The sequence below is a fragment of the Neomonachus schauinslandi genome, chromosome 13, assembly GCF_002201575.2.
Source record: "Neomonachus schauinslandi chromosome 13, ASM220157v2, whole genome shotgun sequence".
NCBI lineage: Eukaryota > Metazoa > Chordata > Mammalia > Carnivora > Phocidae > Neomonachus > Neomonachus schauinslandi.
The window spans coordinates 16706799-16727805 of NC_058415.1; the positions used below are offsets into that span (position 1 = coordinate 16706799).

At 41.3% G+C, this 21007-nt stretch overlaps 1 protein-coding gene across 1 annotated transcript in view; it reads right to left on the bottom strand.

Annotated features, from left to right (window-relative positions):
* TRPM6 (transient receptor potential cation channel subfamily M member 6) overlaps positions 1-21007 on the bottom strand; it is a 166838-nt gene that overhangs the window by 36540 nt on the left and 109291 nt on the right. Inside the window, exons 20-25 of the mRNA XM_021694318.1 lie at positions 19361-19489; positions 17729-17980; positions 15679-15853; positions 15355-15469; positions 11683-11876; positions 7919-8051 (exon numbers count right to left, since the gene is read on the bottom strand). Coding sequence (XP_021549993.1) covers positions 7919-8051; positions 11683-11876; positions 15355-15469; positions 15679-15853; positions 17729-17980; positions 19361-19489 — 998 coding nt within the window. The remainder of the gene's footprint in view (positions 1-7918; positions 8052-11682; positions 11877-15354; positions 15470-15678; positions 15854-17728; positions 17981-19360; positions 19490-21007) is intronic.

Here is a 21007-nt window from a genome sequence, read left to right on the forward strand (position 1 = left end):
ATAACTGACTTAGAGACAGAGAGAAAGAATGAAGGAAATGTTGGTTAATATTATCTGTATATCTATAAATTTCTCTATATGGAGATAGGTTTCATTTTGGGCTCCCCGCCCCCAACAGAGATATGTTGAAGTCCTAACCCCCTAGTACTCCTACAATAGGACCTTATCTGGAAACACGGTCTTTACAGAGATAATCAAGTTAAAATGAAGTCATTAGGGTAAACCCTAAGCCACTATGGCTGGTGTCCTTATAAAAGGGAAATTGGGACACAGTGAGAAGATTATGTGAATATACACAGGGAGAAGACCACCCTACAACTTCGGCGATGGTGTCTACAAGCCCAGGAATACCAAGGATTGCCAGTAAATGCCAGACGCTAGAAGAGGCAAGGAAGGATTCTTCACTAGAGCCATCAGAGGAAACACAGCCCTCCCAAGTTCTTGATTTTGGACTTGTAACCTCCAGAACTGTGAGCCAATAAATTTCTGTTGTTTTAAGACACCCAATATTTGGTACTTCATTATGGCAGCCCTAGGAAACGAATACAGCTTTCTAAGCTTAACAAAACAAATTACAAAACATCTCATATTTGGTTATATTAAAAACAAACTCATACACATAAAAATATATAAAAATTTTAAAATAAACAGTAAGTTAGAAATTTTTCTAACAAATATGATGAGGTGTTTGTATCCCTTAATCAAAAGCTTTTTACAAATTGTTGGGTGGCTCAGTTGGTTAAGCGGCTGCCTGTGGCTCGGGTCATGATCTCAGGGTCCTGGGATTGAGCCCCACATCAGGTTCCCTGCTCAGCAGGAGTCTACTTTTCCCTCTGCCCCTTCTGTGCACTTATGCACTCTCTGTCTCAAATAAGTAAAATCTTAAAAAAAAAAGCTTTTACAGATTGTTACAGAAAAAAATTACAAAGACTCCAAAGGATGTGAACAGACAATTCACAAAAGATAAAACACAAAAGAGGGGCGCCTGGGTGGCTCAGTTGGTTAAGCGAATGCCTTCAGCTCAGGTCATGATCTCAGGGTCCTGGGATGGAGCCCCCCATCAGGCTCCCTGCTCAGCAGGAAGCCTGCTTCTCCCTCTCTCACTTCCCCTGCTTGTGTTCCCTCTCTTGCTGTCTCTGTCAAATAAATAAAATCTTTAAAAAAAACACACAAAAGGAAATATGGTAAAATATTCAACCTCATTAGGTATTCAGAGAAATGGAAATTAAAATGAGTTCATCTACATTGTAACATTTTTTTAGCCTAGCAAATGATTAAAATAACTCAATGGCGACAAGGGTGCAACATTGGGACATTCAATTAAGCAATGTACATAAAGAGACTATGATTTCATGGGATGCTTGGGTGGCTCAGTTGGTTAAGTGTCTGCCTTCAGCTTAGATCATGATCCCAGGGTCCTGGGATCGAGTCCCACATCGGGCTCCCTGCTCCACGGGGAGCCTGCTTCTCCCTCTGCCTCTGCATCTCTCTCTCTGTCTCTCATGAATGGATAAATAAAATCTTTAAAAAAAAAGAGAGAGAGACTATGATTTCACTATGCTAAAGTAGATATTCTTTACATTATGAGATAGAATATTATGCAGCCATTAAAAATCATACTTACGTTATTGAACAGTAATTTTCTTTGGCTATTTCTGATGGTAGGCATGGGGATGTGGATGTCTGTTATGTTTTGTACTATATACTTTCAAATTTGGTATAAAAACTTAGTTGAGAAACAAAAGTTAAAAATATGTTTATAAATAATGTTTAATTATTTGAAAAAAATTTTTTGATGTGTAAGGGAATAAGGGACAACATACAAACTTGTATAATTTTTTTTAAAGATTTTATTTATTTTGAGAGAGAGAGAGTAGAGGGAGAGGCAGAGGGAGAGAGAATTCCAAACAGACTACACGGAAGGCAGAGCCCAACACGGGGCTTGATCTCACAACCCTGACATCATTCCTTGAGCCAAAATCAAGAGTCGGATGCTTCACTGACTGAGCCATCCAAGCACCCCTAAACTTGTATAATTTTAACTGAAAATATATGGAAGACTAAATGGGAAAAAGAAAATTTTCAGAGTGCACTCTGGCTTACAACATTTTTTCATTCTTTTCTTTCCCTGTTTTATTCTTTTATTTGGATAAGTGAGTATTCTGGCCAAATTCTCAATAACAAAAATCTTTAATAAGCAGAAATAAAGTAAAGTAAAGAAAGAAAAAGAAAGGAAGGAAGAAAGAAAAAAAGAAAGAAAAAAAACAGCAAGGAAGGGGATCTCATCAACAGTTTCGCGGCTGACATGACCATATGCAGAAATTAAAAATGGTCCCCGATCTTATGTGGGGCCTGGAAGAAACAGTGATTATACCATGAAGGATTTAGCATTCAGCTACAGCAAGCACTTCCCAAAAGAGTGTGAGATATCCCCTCTCCAGAATGTATCCCAAGTCACATGGATTGAGAAATCCTGCACTCCTTCTTTTTGGGAGCTTGGCAGCCAGGAATTAAAGAACAAAAGGGGTGATGTTTTCCGTGTTTGTTATATGGGGGTGGGACCCTCTCCTTCTTACTTCTGGTACAGAATCCCACTTCTGTAACTAAGCAGAGATTTAATAAATGCTTCCTGACCTTCTGGAACCTGCAAAACGAGAATTGGCAGAGATGATGAGGGAAAGAGCACCAAATATATGTATATTCCCTTCCAAATATGCTTAATTAGAGCCTCTTCACTTAGTGTACTGTTTCATCTAATTCAAAAACACAACAGTCTGAACGGCAGTAATGGAGGCTCATTAAGCTCCATCAGCAGCAGTCACATCAAATGGATATAATAGAAACCAGCAACTATTCACAGCAACAGGTAACAGGCTACAATAGAGACCTGTTAGACAAATAACCTGGTCATCCTCACATAGGGTCTTCCTGCTTTCATGGGCATTTTTTTTTTCTAAAGCATTATGTCCCATGAAACATATTTTAATTATATTCCTCAACCACCAACTACATTAATTTAATCTAGACTTTCAGTCATTCTGACATGTAAAGAAAAAAAATTCTTGTAAGTTTAGTTTCCCCTATGTGCGATTTGAGGGTGGAGGGAAGACCAGTATGGTTATTGTTTTTCTGTGGGTCTTTGGAGAAGATGTTTTAAAGTAAGATTATAAGAGGGGCGCCTGGGTGGGTCAGTCGTTAAGCGTCTGCCTTCGACTCAGGTCATGATCCCAGGGTCCTGGGATCGAGCCCCGCATCGGGCTCCCTGCTCAGCGGGAAGCCTGCTTCTCCCTCTCCCACTCCCCTCTGCTTGTGTTCCCTCTCTGTGTCTCTGTCAAATAAATAAATAAAATCTTAAAAAAAAAAAGTAAGATTATTAGAAGTATATGTATAATCATCATGATAATCATAATATTAACTAAGTGCTCACTCTGTTACAAAGGCTGTACATTATTATTTTTATTTAATCCACGTAACAACCCCATAATGTAGGCATTCCTATTACCCCTTTCATAAAAGAGGGTGGGTCACGTGGCCGGTCACAGGGTTGGGGATGGAGCGAGGCTTCGAACCCAGACAGCCTAACTCCACATTCAGTGGCATTGACCCCCCCGACACTCGGGCACCTCTGAACAACTCATCAGGGATCAGGCAAAGTTTTCACCAGGGCCTTAGAGGCGTGGGAAATGCTAAATGAATTATACCAACATTTCCCAAGCTGAGAGGTGCTCACAAATGTTCCTCAGTAAGGTGTCACGGCAAAATAATGACAGGACCTGCTCCAACAAGGACTCTGAGTCACAATGTGACTTGTTCTAAAATGTAGCATTCTCCAGGGGCCCCTAGCGGGCTCAGTTCATAGAGCGTGCAACTCTTGATCTCGGGGTTGGATGTCCGAGCTCCACAGTGGGTGTAGAGATTGCTTAAAAAATAAAATGCAGCACTTCCCAAATATAACATTATTATGGGGAAATATCCACTTAACATCTTACTCCACAGAACAGAGAGAGGGTCAAAAAGTAGCCAGTGTTTCAGAGAAAGGAAGACATAAAACAGCCTAGTCTCACAATTCACAATTCACTTAATTCTGTAAGGATGTAGGTGATCTCTTCTCTACAGGTAGGCGATCGTGCAAATATCCTCATCTTTCCCTTCCTCTTCAAACTCCCTCAGCTGCCTCAGGAAAGTATTCTTCCCCTCCCCCATGCCTCCGTTGTGAGCTCCCCAGAGATGACCTCAACGAGGCCAATGGTGTAAACGGAAGACTGGTGAGAGAACTGACGGATGATGTTCTGAAGAGTGAAATCAGGTCTTCATAATCAGATTCTAGAGCCCACGAAAGCCTCTAGGATATTGTTCAGAAGCTACATACCCATTTACCTTCTACTCCTTCCTCTACCTAAGGGAAAAACTCAAGAGGAATACAATATGTGATGACTGATGGTGTTCGTCAGGCTACACCACCACCACCATTACTACGATGATTGAATTACTTGTTCGTAAATGTCTAGTTCAGTTGCCACACCAGATCCATTTGACTCTTAACACTGCCCTTCCTATTTCCCTTATCCTCCTCTGATCAATTCTGGTTAATCCTCCCCGTGAGCCCTTCTTTCTTGCTCTGTTACACAGAGGTTGGCTCCCCTCAGGGTCCCACCCTCAGCCTACTGAGTTTCCTCACCCTTCTTGCTTCCTGGGCATAATCCCATCCTCTGTCATGGCTTTCTTTTCTTACAAGGGGCAGACGACTCCCGAATCTCCTTGTCCAGTTCAATCTTCGCCCCGGGACTTCAGAGCCTCACATCTAAAGCCTCCCAGGAATCTCTGGCTAACTGTGCCACAGGGATCTCAAGCTCAACAAAGCTGAAACTCATCGCTTGCCCCTTCCCCGCATCTTTTGCACATTGTTTTCTATCATGGAGATGCCACTTTTCACCTAATTACCCCTGCTACAGATCTGACAGTCATCCTGGACTCCACCTTCTCCCTTGGCTGCATGTCCATCCCTAACTCCCCTCACGAATCGCCCTTTCTAAACATGTCTTTACTCATCCCTTCTGCTATGGTCTGAATGTCGGTATCTCCCTGAAATTCCTATGTTGCAATTCTAACCCCCAGAGGTGATGATAGTATTGGTAGGTATGAATGGGACTGGCGCCTTTATAAAAGACACCCCACAGAGCTTCCTCACCCCCTCCGCCATGTAAAGACACAAGAGAGGTCTGCAGCCCAGAAGGGGGCTGTCACCCAACCATGCTGGCATGCTGTTCTTGGACTTCCCAGCCTCCAGAACTGTGAGCAACTCACAAGCCACCCAGCCTCTGGCACTTTGTTACAATAGTCCAAATGGACTAAGATACCTCCTTTCAAACCTACCATGGCTAGTTTGGCTAGTCCCTGGGACTCATCCTCCCGCTGTATCGATCCCTGCTGTCTCCATACTTCGAATTCTGATTCTTCAAATCCATAACTGAAGGAATCTGCCTAGAACTTGAATCTGTCCATATCTGACCACCTAAAACTCCTTCCTTAGTTTACAGGGTAAAGTAAGGGGCTCTTCATGACCTTGGCCCCATTCATAATCTGGGGCAAGGAGGTCATCTTATCTTATGTATTTATTCCCCTTTTCTTAAGATATGAAAGAAAAGATGTATTTAAAAAGAAATCACACTCACAGTTTATGGAGCCTATTTTTACTTTCATTGTACTCTTACTATCAATCAGCACTCTGCCATGTGGTTCATCTATGTTACCTCATGTAGTCCTCACAGCACCTCTAAGAGGTAGGTCTATTTTTGTGTGCATCCTACAAATAAGAAAACAGAGGCCCAGAGCCAATCTGCCCAAGTGCATAGAGCCAGTAAGTGGAGAAGCAGGTCTTCACCCTGGTTCTATAAACTCCTATCTGGGCATGTGTGTCCTAGAAAACAGAGAGCCAGGCTGGCCCACAAGACTCAGTGAGCATATCTATAAAGGTAGCAGAATGTGCAGAAGAGGGAAAAGGAAAGAGAAGCTCATCAAGCTCTGGCCTAAAGATATTATTTAAGGAAAACAAAATTTGTGTGCTCACAAACCTTTATTTGATATTTTTTTCTCAATATAAAATTGGTCTGAAATTCAGTTGGCCACCTAAATACGTATTTACGTAATATGATATCACTTGAAAAGTCCAGAAATATGACATATACCCATAGCAAACCATTTACAGAGTTCATGTAACTCAATTTTATTTTTTAAAGATTTTATTTATTTGACAGAGAGATAGAGAGCACAAGTAGGCAGAGTGGTAGGCAGAGGGAGAGGGAGAAGCAGGCTTCCCGTCGAGCAGAGAGCCAGATGTGGGGCTCGATCCCAGAACCCCAGGATCATGACCCGAGCTGAAGGCAGCCACTTAACCGACTGAGCCACCCAGGCGCCCCTTTAAATAAAGCCATATTTAAGGATCCACTGCCCATCCATTTGGATGTCGAAAAAAATACATGCATAATGAGGTATAACATTTTACAGTCAGGTCCCTGTATATTCGAAAATGAAGGAACGCATTTAAGTTCTGTCGATTTGCTTCTGGTTACAAAAACAACTCTGTGTTAAAAAAAAAAAAAATGCATATGGGGCACCTGGGTGGCTCAGTCGTTAAGCGTCTGCCTTCAGCTCAGGTCATGATCCCAGGGTCCTGGGACCGAGTCCCACGTCGGGCTCCCTGCTCAGCAGGAAGCCTGCTTCTCCCTCTCCCACTCCCCCTGCTTGTGTTCCTGCTCTCGCTATCTCTCTCTCTGTCAAATAAACAAATAAAATCTTAAAAAAAAATTAAAATAAAAATTTTTTAAATGCATATAATCACACTCAGTCTTCCATATTCCAACACAATGCCATGTATCCACAATTATCGGTGGAGCCACAGTGGCTTTGATCCTACCACAGTTTCTGAATATGTTCACTCTCTCCAACACATCTCTTTCCTCACACCTCTGAACGGCCCCCTGCACTGACCCTCCCCCCCAAAACCACACATACCCACAGGCACTGGTCTGATGATGCCTTGGCCTCAAGAACTGTGTGCCCACACCCGAGCTGCAGCCTCCTGAGCACTGGCCACCCTCTCTCCTGGTCCCCCGATTGCGAGCGAAGCCCAGGCATTAAGCCCTCTCGTGGGGCAAATCACCTCCTCCCTCCTGCTCCTGCAGTTCCTCCCTGGCTGGTGAATCATGTCCAAGACCATACACATTTCTTCTGTTATCCCCGCATGAAAACAAAACAAGAGAACCTCACCTGTGCCCCGTCCCCCCAGAGCAACGAGCACGCAGCACTCGGCCTTCTCCTGTCCTACCTGCCATTGGTGGACGCACCTTGCGGCCTCAGGCAGCTGCACTGGCTATTCCTACAGCCGGGGCACCACCCCACCGGATGTCTCTGCCCCGCCTCCCTCAGGCCCCTCCTCCTCCGACTCCTCAACAGCCTTCCTGCCCCAGGCGACCCCAAAGAGTCCAACCCAACGCCCCCGGCCCCGACTCTGGCAGACCCCTCACCACCATCGTTTTCGATGCCCTTATGCAACTTGATTTTTCATCGCTCTTTAACAGACATTAAATTACATCTTTTTATGTGTCTCCCTGCTTGTTATTTGTCCTCTACCCCCCTCACCCCTCTACCCGCACACACTAGAACACGAGTCCTATGAAGGCAGGGACTCTCGTCTCTTATTCACCATTTATCTCCACGGACTAGAGGGACACCTGGAATGTAGTAGGTGCTCAATAAATATACATCCGTTACAGGAATACTATATGCTACTAAACAGAACTGTAGAGAACCCAAACCTCTGGGTTCTGAAAGTCCATCTTTCTACTTCTTCAGACGTTCTAATAGAACCAGCTTTGGGGAGCTGGAAAAAAAAATATATATATATATATATATCCTGTACCTCTCTGATGTCACTCGGATTCGTTCCTCACAGCTATAATTCAGACTTTCCATCTTCTCGTGGAAGTATATTTCCACACACTGCTCTTCGAAATCGTGAAGTCTTTTCAGATCCTCCTCACTCAGGTAGAGTTCTGTGTAAATAAATATGGTGCATTTTAAAAGAGCATTATTTGTCGGTAAAATGAGACAAAAATATTAATTTTAAATTGAAAAACAGGGCAAAGAGAAGCTGATACAGAGAAGGAGTGGCTTTCCTTCTACTTGTGTTGAAAATCAATAAACTATAGCTTGTGTGAGAAAACTTTGCTGTCTTGTCACACCAAAGTCCTAATATTATTGGAGAAGCACTATGTAGAAACAAATAGAAACATCAATTTGGCTCTTTCCTATTGTCCTATAAAGAGGTGTGGGAATTTGAAGATGACTCATGTGGAATAGACATTTTCTGTCCAATATGCTCATAGGTTAGATTATTTCTACACATTAACAAAACCACTATGTTTATATGCATATGGGGAAAGATTCTGTCTTTTTTCCCCCGCTGTTTGGTTTATCACAATGACAATAAGTAACCTGTAGGTTAAAATCAAGGTTAGATGAAGTCTAAATCTGTTAAATTAATCCAGCAAGTGTAAGAAAGTTTCACCTTGTTACACTGAGTTTGTAGATACAGTTGACCCTTGAACAACATGGGTTTGAACTGTGCGGGTCCACTTATATATGTTACGGTTTTGTTCCGCCCCCCCCCCCCCCCCCCCCCGGTAAATACAGCACAGTGCTGTAAATGTATTTTTTCTCCCTTATGATTTTCTTAATAACCTTTTCTTTTCTCACTTTGTTGTAATCCTCAGTATACAACACATATAATATCCAAAATATGTGTTAATTGACTATGTTATCAGTAAGGCTTCTGGTCAACAGTAGGCTATGAGTAGTTAGGTGGGAGGGGAGTCAAAAGTTATACACTGATTTTTGGCTGTGCAAGGGGCTGGCACCCCTAACCCCCATGTCAACTGCATAAGTTACTCTATTGGAAACAGAGGCATTATTACCAGCCAATGGCTGAGGCTATCCACTTTCCTTGACATGATTGTTATTAACTCACAAAAAGACACATTGTTTCATGATATTATGAAGCTAATACAATTCAATGTCAGCCTTCAGTGATCACATTCCGCCCATTACCTTGGCCCTCATTCTGATCTAACAGAAAAATATATTAGCTTATGAGCAAGTTTCTAATACTTGAAAAATACATAAATGGTGTTGCAAAAAAAAAAAAAAAGGAGCATTCTCTTCCTTCAGTGGTTTCACTTAAATCAGGGAAAAAAAAAAACCCATAATGTTCCCTCAAACGTACTAGAAATCCAAACGTTTCATTATTTTCCAATGAGACAAAAATATTAATTTTAAATTGAAAAACAAGGCAAAGAGAAAACAATATTCAGCCATAAAAATATGTCCACAACTCAAGTGCATAAGTGTTTTCTGATTTTATGGTGTGGAAGAAATACTCAGATACTGAAAAAATCCAGTAACCACCCCCCTAAGCTCTAAATGCCCGTTTGCATTAAAGAATCTCTTATGCTTGGGGCGCCTGGGTGGCTCAGTCGTTAAGCATCTGCCTTCGGCTCAGGTCATGATCCCAGGGTCCTGGGATTGAGCCCCGCATCGAACTCCCTGCTCGGCAGGAAGCCTGCTTCTCCCTCTCGCACTCCCCCTGCTTGTGTTCCCTCTCTTGCTGGGTCTCTATCAAATAAGTAAATAAAATCTTAAAACAAAAAAAAGAATCTCTTATGCATGAGAAACTTTGCAGTTACCATGATTTGATCCTTCTGTGGATTCCTGAATGCTAACAACCCAAAGACCAATTCCAGTTGACAGGTGCGGCTTGCATCTGTGGAGCATTCTTGTGACTCTCCACCAGGTGGCACTGCTACCCCATATGCAAACGTCAATCTTCGATAGACGATTGGAAGAAGTTTCACAAAAGTTCAAGAATTTTCCAGAACTCAGGGTGAACACACCTCTACCCATCAGAAATTTACTTGAGTTATATACCGGAATCATTCTATAAACCCAGATGAAGGTGAAGCTGAAATCTGGCCAAATCCCAGCCAATTCCAGGATCTCTCGGCTGGCTTACACTCTCCTATTAGCTTGCAATAGTTCCGCAGCCAATGCCTGGGATGGCTTTCTATTAGAAGCCTAAAAATTATAGTGTAATTATAAGCTTTTGAATTAACTTCAGTTGTGTGGTGCCTGGGTGGCTCAATTAGTTAAATGGCCAACTCTTGATTTCAGCTCACATCATGATCTCAGGGTCACGGGATCAAGCTCTGCATTGGGCTCCACCCTCAGCATGTCTGCCTCAGATTCCCTCTCCCTTTGCTTACCCTCCCCCTCCCCCCCCCAAGTCTCTAAAATAAATAAATAAATCTTTTTAAAAAATTAACTTCAATTGTACTTTGGCTTCCTCATCCAGGCTGAATCTTTGGGGGTCGGGGGTGGAAAAGAAAAGTAAATCTCCAAAGTGACTCAAGAAGAGAAAAATACTTCACTTAGCCAATTACCAGCAGGAACAAAAGCATATCAACCTATCAACCTTGTAATAACACCTGTCCCTCATACATGAAATGTATAAACAGTGCACAATCCCTTATCTGAAACTCCCGGAACTGAGTGTGTTTTAGAATTAAGAATTTTCCTTGTCTCATTTTAGAAAGGTAATATAGTGCATACACCATAAATGAAGTAAAATCCCTAACTGAGGCTAGGGCAGTACCCTAAAATCCAACACATTATTATTTTTGAAGCAAAATCAATGAATATTCATGCTACAAGTGATAAAGAGAATGAATGGCTTCACATTAGTCCCATCAGCCTTTTTTGTCCAAATGAGTCTCTAACTTAAGAAGAAAAAAGCTTTCTGCTTTCAGGGATATTTTGGATGTAGGAATTGAGATAACGATTGTGGATTTATGCCACCCATTTCCTCTATATGTAGGAATTATCTAGAAATGGGCCTGGTACCAATTGTGAAATTGCTTGAGAGGAACTACAATAGATCTGTGAAACCACAGTAAGAAATGTTCTATTATAACAATTAGCGTGAGAGTCATATTGTGCTGTGAAGATATGGATAAGCAAAATGAACTAGGAGAATCTCAAAATATGCAGATTTAAGCATTGCCAAAAAAAAAAAAGAAGAAGAAAGGAAAAATGAGAATCCACATTTCTGCATCTTGTATTGAAAACATGAAACAACCATACAGAATCACCTCCATCCTCAGTAGATTAGGAAGCAGAGAATCAGGACTCTGGTTAATAAGTGAAGCCACGTCTGTCTTATCAGTTTCCCTCAGTCCACAAGACCTCCTGTGACTCCTTTCTGTTTGGATTCCAACTTCGACAACAGGGAAATGAATATGGGTCACAGTGACTCCCTAGGAGTTATTCTGATGACTTCCCAGGTGAAAAGAGGAAACACAGGTTTTTCAGGTGACATAGAACCTTTAGACATTCAAGCAGAGATTCTGTTCTTACCCCTTCCTTTCTTTCAAAGTATTGGTTAACCTCCACCAAAAGGTACAACCACGTAATGAGATCAATGTATTTCCTTAGACCCAGGGCCTCAGCTGATATGCTGTTGTGCGTGAACGCCCAGAGATTTCCATCCTGTGCCCTGAATTTAACTGCGTGTTTTCACCTTGGATCTCTACTCTTTACTCCCTTCCTAATGCCCCATAAATGAAAACTTACTTAATCCAACATCCCCCTCTTCTTGGTCATTTGGAGCTTGATGATAGCAAAGACGGCGAAGGAGGAGACCAACGTGGCTCAGCAGGATGAAAGGTGGGGGCAGCCAAGGCTTCTTGTGGTAGGTCATGATGTAACGATAGCGATTGTATTTCCACAGTTTATGGGAAATGGATTTCATATCTACATAAACGTTACTGTAAGTTGTAGTGAAGAGAGGGATAATGTTTTAATACAGCATCCTAAAATATAACAGATTCTTTCTCTACTTTCCAACTTTTACGATTGGTTCACCTGACATTCCCAACACTCAGTCAACAAAAATAATATCCATTGTATTTGTGATTCTTCTTCTACCCAAACAAGATACATTAATCACCTTCTACAATCAAATATGCTAATCAGAATAAAAAGACAGAAATTACAATCAGAGAGAAAATGCTAATGTTTTAAATGCAATGAACATAAAACTGCCCTCTGGAACTTATCACTATTCTTGGTTTACCATCTCCTCTCACATAAGAAGCTCTTTTCGGCCCATAATTTACCATTCATGGTAAATACCATTAACGTTTCTCTGTATCATCAACCAATTAGGAGAGGTTCTCCTAATGTCAAATGTGAGAACTGATAGACTAATCCTAGTTAAAACACTCAAATGAAAGAATATTAATGAGGAAGAGACAGGGAAGAAAAATCAGTTCATCCTAAAATAATCAATAAGCAGAGCTATTTAGAAACTAGATAAAAATTATTTACGTTAACTTTACAATGAAAATAACCCCTTATTGGCAGACCACCTTGGATTGTTGCTTTAAAGACATCAATTTTAATATGCAGATAGAATGGTAAACACCAATACCACAGAACTAGCAATGGAAGTTGTGGTGGGTGGTGCAGTTATTCTAAGTCATCCCTAACTACGTAACTTTAAGTCTATAACGTGATGGGGGTGGGGAGAGGACACAATGGGATGTCTATCCGAACATTCTGCTTAGGCTAATGTTTGGTTTGTTTAGAGAAAGATGGCAAAGTAGTACTTGAGGAGGACAGCCAAAATAAGCCAATAAAAATACAGGCAGCCCTAAGCTTGAGCAATGATAAAGAGAAGAAAGCGGAACTATCCTCGAGAAAGCCAGCTGAGAATAAGAGGAAGGGAGAAGTTTCACAGAATCTATAAAGTAGATGATGGGAAGGCAGAAAACTGGGTTTTAACAGTAGTTCTCAAAGTGTGGTCGCAACCACAGAATTAGCATCACCTTAGGACATGTCAAAAATGTAAATTCTCGGGCCCTAGCCCAGAACTACCAAATCAGAAACGCTAGAAGAGACATTATAGCATGTCACAGCAAGCCCTCCAGATGATTCTCCTGTACATCAAGTTGGAGAACCACCACGATTAACTGCTACTCTGTCACTCCGAGTGTGACTACAGCTTGCTCACCAGCAGGTGGCGATCTTCACAGTGTATTTTAGGGGTTTTGTAATTATTGCTACAAAGAATCTGGAACGGGCTGCCCCTGGACGAGTAGTCAGATCTGGGGTGTCTCAGCTTGTTCCGTCCTCACTGTGTTCCTCTCTAGAGTGAGACAACTGGTCTATGCGAGGATTTCTCAACCTCTCTTTTGACACCTGTCATTTTTGAGAAACAAAAATCTCATACCCCCTCTGAATGTTATTTGAAATGTCAAAAAAACCTATATTAACTAAACACCAGCAAATGTTAGAAGTTTATAAAATGGTAGGGCTAAAAGAGATGACAGTTATTCTATGATCTTGCAACAAGCAGGAAGGTATGTCTTCTCCATATATTTATAACAATAGTCTTTTTTTTTTTTTTAAGTATTCTGATTTATTTTTGTTTCTCTCCAGCCTTTAGCTTCTCTATTTTTTTTTTTTTTTTTTACTTAGATTCCATTGCATTGATTTCTCTTATCTTGCCCTCTGCAGTGGAATAACCAATGAATAAAATACCCAGCACACTGCCTGGCATTAAGGAGGCATTCAAAAAATACTAGTTTCTTCCCCTCTCTTCACCAGGTTTCTTTCGTCCATTAAGCAACTATGTTTATACACTCTTTTTGGTACTTGGGAAAAATTCATCAGCAAAAAAAAGACAATAAAATATCTCGTCCTTGTGGCACTGACATTCCAGTAGAGGAGACAAATAAACAGGAAAAAAAAGCATAAGTGGGTATAAAGAAAGAAGAGTAAGGGGGACCAGGCATGCCACAGAGATGGCTGAAGGAAAGGGGGCTGCACTTTCCAATGTCCTCCTTAGGTTAGGCCTAATGGTGAAGGGAACATGTGAGCAAAGACTCGAAGGGGGTGAGAAAACGGGCCACACGGATGCCTGAAGGAAGAGCACTGCAGGCAGAGGGAACAGCATCTGCAAACACACCTGTGCTGGTTGAAAACCTCCAAGAGGCCAGTGTGATTAGAGAGGAGAGGGTTAGGGGAAGAGTTGTGTGACGCATGACTGGAAAAGCAGCAGGGAAGCCAAGTCACTGGGGCTCTCTAGGTCATCGTAGGAACTTTGAAATGGGAAACCACTGAGGGTTTGGAGCAGAGTAGTGACATCATCTGACATATGCTTTTATAGGATCACTAGGGGCTACTGTGTTGATAACAGAATATAGGGGCCCAAGATAGAAGCAGAGAAATAAGTAAGAGGCTCTCTGGTAGCAGTGGGGTGGTAAGAGGTGGTTGGACTGATGATCTGTTTGAAGGCAGAGTCAACAGGCGTTCTGTACGATCCAGATGAATATTTTCCACATTTTTTTTGTTTTTGTACTCTGAGTATCTACAAAGGCAGAGTCAACAGGCGTTCCTGATAGTTTAGAGGGAGAAATACAAGTGGCATTAAGAATGACTCCAAGGCTTTTGATCTCGACAACTGGAGAAATGGAGACCTGACAGAAACTTGTGGTCTTCTCCATAGATTCGGGAAAGATGACAAGTAGAATAAGTATATGCTGGGAAAGAGAGGAGATCAAGATTTTGGACATTTAGAACCGTAGAATTCCATTATACATCCAACTGAGGGTGAAAGGGGCAGTTGGATCTGTGAGACCGGAGTTTGAGGAAGAGATTTGGGCTGGAGATATAAATTGGAATTTGTCAGCATTTACAGCACTCTGACCAAGATCACCAAACAAAATGTAAATAAGAGATGAGCAAGGTCTGGGCCCAGGGGACGTTCCAGTGTTACAAGATTGAGGAGAAGGAGATGATCCAGAAAAGCAGACTGAGAAGAAATGAAAAGTCAGATAGAAGAAAACAGAGAATAAGATACACTGGAGTCAAGTAAAGAAAAGCCATCAAGAACCCCTCAGCCAGCTTTTAATCTCAGCAACTGTTATTCTTTCATGATTCCAACTTATTGCTTTACTCCAATGCATGATCGCCTTTCATTCTGCTTGTATTACTTTCTCTCCATTTATCGATTTTCCTCTTTTCTGGTGCTCTGCTCCCTTTCTACCAGTGGTTTCATGTCCACATGTTAAAACTACAGTGAAAAAGGGGGGGAAAAAAGTGGAACACACAAAAACCAAAGGTTACATACTCAAAATATGAGAATCTACTCAAAATAGATTTTGATTTAAATGAAATCATCTTGATGTAATTTTGATATTGATTTAAATCAAATAACCACACTTAATTAAAATAACCTACTTGAAAAAAGCAATCAACAGGTTCACCATGATGATATACTGCACGAAGAGGTAGACAGCTTGGAGGAACGGAGTAAGAAAAGAACCAGGAGGGCAAGACGGATGGCTTGCACAAACTACAAATAAAGAATTTAAAAGAATGAGAGATACAGTGAATCACAGTCCTATGGCTCTACACAAATATTTAGCACATTAACTTAGCAGAATACCACAAATTTTGACATCTGTACGATCCAGATGAATATTTTCCACATTTTTTTGTTTTTGTACTCTCAGTATCTAACAAAGGTTTGATTTCGGCATGATGGCAAAATCTCCTACACACCATCTATGTCTGAAGCATAGACTTCTCCATAAATCATCCAGTATGGCTCAAATACAATGTCTCGAGCAAGGCTCCAAGACGGAAGCTGCTCCGGCGAAAGGATGGCCTTGCGCGCCACTCCAAAGCTCAGCAGGACTATGGCCATCAGGATCACAATGTAGAACATGTTTGCTGTCTGCAAAATAGCAAGGCACAACCAGAATTTTACCACAGATTTGAAATTTAAAACAAATCAAACACTAGCAGCATTCATAATTATAGCTCCCAATAAGAAGACTGTCTAGTCATTGAGCACAATGCCCCAGGCCATGAAGAGCTGGGCTTCCTCTGGCTAAGTCATCTCCTTCTCTCTGCACAAGTTTCATGTCCATGTGGTCTATGGAAAAAAAGTAACTGTACTGAGCGTAAAGAATCTGTGCTTAAACAAAAAGTAGGGAGTATTCAACTTAGTCAAATGAATCCTGATCCCTAGGATTGTCTTAAGGAGTTGATGAGAGTCTGAGAAATTGATCAGGTCAGGTTCATTTCACTTACTAAATGTACATCAACTCAACCCATTTGTTCACTGTGGCACAGACAATTATGCCACGAGTATTCCGTGAGCTCCTCTGCATTTCTTAGCCTCCCTTCCACAAAGCTGGGACTGTATGACTGATTCTAGCCGATGGCCTGTGGAGTGACGGGAAGTTATTTTACTTCCTGTCCAGAACAGTTAAAAGCTGTTAGACTTTCTCCATCCCTCCCATTCCCCATCATAGGAGACCTTGGAAGCCACCTGCTGACATGGCTCCATCACAAGATGGAAGATTCTGGACCCCTGAGTTATAGGGTAGAGGTCAGTCCCCATGAACACTCATTAAACTTTGCATTAGGGAGAAATAAACTTGTGCTAAGTCACTAGATATATTAGTTATCTCAGTATAGCCTATCTGATAAATACCAATGTCACCGAAACCTGAGAAAACATTGCTGGTCTAAAAGTGTAAAGAAAAATCTGTCTTTGGAGTCCTGAGGGCTCTTCCTTTTCTGTTCTCCTTTGTTTTTGTACTACCCTTCTTTCTCCAGAGCTAGCCCCTTCCCCGCCAGTGAGAATTCCAGAAGGAAGAGCCAAAGATGATCTGGAAGTACTGTACTTCCTAGAGGGTAGCTCTCAGGCCCTGTACAAAGCCCGTTGGAGAAGGCTAACCCGACTGCAGAGGAGGCTCAGATGACAGAACTGGACAGTCCAGATGTGAATCCTGACTCCCCTGCTTATGCCCTTGGGAGATTTGCTTAATCTCCATTTCCTTATATGTAAAATGTGGATAATAATAGTACCTATCTCATAAAGTCATTTTGAAGATTAAATGCATTAATAGGTACCAAGTTCTGTTCTCAGTACAGGGTGTGGCCCATAATATGGATTATTTAAGAACTGGCCAGCAGTGAGGAGATAAAAAGAGAAATTGATATTTTAGCAGAAAATACTACCGGTGATAGCCTCACACAAATCTCACCCTCTAGGATTACTATGCTTAGAGACAAATTTGATTCAATCATATTATCTGGCCCCTACCCAAAAAGCTAATAAGCAGGGTATCCAAATCAATCACCCAATATGCTCTCCAAGGACATTTGTTAAATATGAGTTTGTGGTTATAAGGAAAGCAGAGATGAAATGAGCTGGATGTCTGTGCTTCTATAAGTAATTCTAAAAGTTAAACTGTTGAATGCAAACCACCAAAGTCGGTAGAACCATTACAAACGACCCCAGAAGGGGCACCTGGGTGCCTCAGTCAGTTAAGTGCCTTCGGCTCAGGTCATGATCCCAGAGTCCTGGGATTGAGCCCCTGAGTTGGGCTCCTTGCTCAGTGGGGAGCCTGCTTCTCCCTCTCCCTCTGCCTGCCACTCCCCCAGCTTGTGCTCTCTCTCTGTGTCAAATAAATAAATTTTAAAAATAAATAAATAAGCTTTAAAGTTCAGAAATATCTTAAACCTACAAAAAAAGAAGATAATATTAAAACAAACAACAAACAAAGGATGCCAGAATATGCAAGCAGACTATACTCACCATTTTTGCAATCATTGTCACGTATGGACCTACATGTTGATTCACAGCAAAGAAGTCCAGGAGCCGTGAGAACCAGAATATGATGTCTATACAGTAGATTAGTCTTCCTGCTGTGTGCAAAGGAGGGTCGCCCCACCGAAGGCCAAAACCAACTGAAAACAGGCCGATAGCCACAGTTTCTATTACGTTCCAGTACTCACTAATCCATACCTTCACCTTTTGAGTAAACTTCCCAGGTTCTGAAATACACACCTAAAAGAAGAAAGAAAGAGGGAAATTTAAAGAATAGGGTATAACCCAAGAGACTCATAATAAAGTTCTTCGGTCCATCAACTGCTCGCTTAAAGAGTAATTTGAATCCCACCAAACCTTAGGTCACTTGAGTATTTTGGAGACTTCAGTGATCCTTGGGTAATGAATTATTAAAACAATTCTACAAGTGTGTTTTAATGTCAATGCTACTGTTAACCAGCTATTTGAAAAACTAACCAGAAGTTAAAAAAAAAAAAAAAAAGAAGTTTTTCCTAGCTTTCATTAATCCTAAGCTAACACAGGGGACCAGAAAGACATTTTAAAACTCAATATTACAGTGGATCTATATACCTACAATTCTATGATTATGAGGGATAGCCAAGTATAGAGGAGACTGGTTTGAAACCAAGGAATCTTGCAATCTAGTCCTGCTACTGCCAGTGAGTTATTGAGAAATTACTAAGGAGGACATGTTAGAAGTCACTATTAAAGAAATGACCCCTGCAACAGAATATCAGATTCAAATGTAAAATAGTTAAATTTCTTCCCCTGAAGCATAAAAAACGGTGGAATTCAGATAATGCTTTTCTCCTGACTTGTTTTCTATAGATTCCGCAATAGTAACTAGCAGGTGATATAGGTATAATTACTAAGAATACATTTACTTAGTGCATAATGCTGGTCATATTAGCTCTAGGACAAAATAAATGTATATAAATGTATAGACACAGAGGTAAGTACACACTAAGATACATATACAATGTTACATAAAGTCGTAACTGTATTGTACATAACTGATTGCCGTTACAACAGCATGGATGTTAATGCATTTTTTTTAAGTGACTCATTTGCAAAACTAAAAATGAAAATTTTGTTTTGTTTTTTGGACTCCTGGCCTCAGGGATTTGCAGCTTCCATTTTCAAAGGTGTTTAGTAAAATAATTCAAAAGCTATAAATGAATTCTTTACCTATTGCACAACTCTGGCCATTTCCGTGCCTAGCGTGAAATGGAGCTGACAATATGCAAGCAATGGTAGGCTACAAAAATCAATCTCATTAAAAAAAAACACACACGCAACTTCTGGGAGATCAAATAGTTGAGGGTCTAATAACAATTAGACAGCATCACTCTAAGACTGATAAACACACTAGGACATCTTCAGAAATAACTGCTTTTAAAGAGCAGCAACCAGCAAAGTATTTGGCAAGGAGTAAGGGTTGAGGTCCGAGATTTTCCCCTAAATACCCTTCCAGCAAGCAAATTAGGATCGACATTGCCTGTATCACCCCCACCCTTGACCCGTCTGTCCCTTTTCATTATGAGCCTAAAACACCTCTTTGCAGAGGTGTAGAAGACAAAGGTAGAAGGCACGACTCACCTCCCTGACTTTCTCAATGGCATTGGTGAAGATATAAATGATAACAAGCCACTCTTGCACGCTGGGCTGGGGCTGCATCTCTACCAACACAGTGTAAGTGAACAGCATGAGGAATGCCAAATACGCCATCTATGAGGGGGACACACATTCCCTGGACATGAGTGAGAGTCATAATGGAGGACGCCAAGCAGAAACACACCCAGGAACTTCAACGTCATAACATGGAAATATAACTGGGACCGCCCTCCGATTATTGATAACCTGATTTCAAGGAAAGCACAAGAATCTGCAGTTTTCTATTCCAGGATTAATGGAAGGAATGAAGGTCACTGTTTCCAAATGCATGGAAGGGGGCACTATCTCATCTTGCTGGCTCCTGACCAGAATTTCCAGAACCCTGCACATGCCAGCATGCCAACAAGCCAAGAGAGAATCAAACACTGTCCCCTCCAACTAAGCACAGAAAATGTGCGTCTCCAGGACACCAATGAGCTGTATCAGTAGGTGCCTATCCTCAAATGTAATAAATTGTGATATTTACTTCTGCTGGGAGGTGTTTTTTTTTTTTTTTTTAAAGATTTTATTTTATTTTTTTCATTTGAGAGGGAGAAAGCATGAGAGAGAGCACAAGAGGGAGAAGGAGCAGAGGGACAGACTCCCCACCGAGCAGGGAGCCCGACTCAGGCCTCGATCCCAGGATCCCGGATCGTGACCTGAGCCGAAGAGAGACGCCCAACCGACTGAGCCACCCAGGCGCCCCTTCTGGGAGCTTTACTTTATGTTGATTAAAACATACTAGTCAGTGGGAAAGTACTGTCCAACTGTGAGTCCTTGTAATTAAAAGACCATTGACATTTGTACCTTCAGCCCTCAGCACTCGGCCTAACACATGGTAGACTTTCAAGAAATGCATATTTAATTACTGTTTATATTTAACCTAGATTTCCAATATCTCCAAAGAATTAAGACACAGTAAGCACACACATATATATACATTGTGATTAATAGCTTTGCAATCTTATCTAAAGTCCTTATTTTCTTAAGATATATTCCCAGAAGTAGAATCGCTGGGCATACACAGTTAAAACCGTGACTCGTATTACTCAATTGTCCACGAGAAAGGTTTTACCAATTTCCACAAAAACCAACAATGCATGAGACAGTGTAGTTCTTTAAATAGCCTCAGTGACAGTGCATGGTGTTCACTGATCCACAGATGTATTAAAGCCCCAGATCAATGGAGAGTATGTGTGTGTGTGTGTGTGCGTGTGTGTATATGTGTGTGCGTGTTCACTCTCAAGGAGGTGAATCATATTATTTTAACCTGAACCCCTATTTCTCAGATCTTTTTGAGCTCTACCTAAGTTTGGTACATTATCCTGTCAGTACAGTTCTACAAAGAGAATGGCTAAAACCACTTCCGACTACACAGCCGGGATGATATATATCCAACAGGCGGTGCTTGGGGCAGGCGTGATGGGTAATGCTGCCTCTGAGATCAAGAGCCTGGTAGAAAAGCATATAAGATAGTTAAGGTAAATTCTATGAATTCTATTTCTCTAGGTTTATGCCTCAAAGTCTAAGCATGTTTGATGACCGCTTAGACACATGATTAAATAAATTTGTTCTATCAAGCAGTCCCCCCCC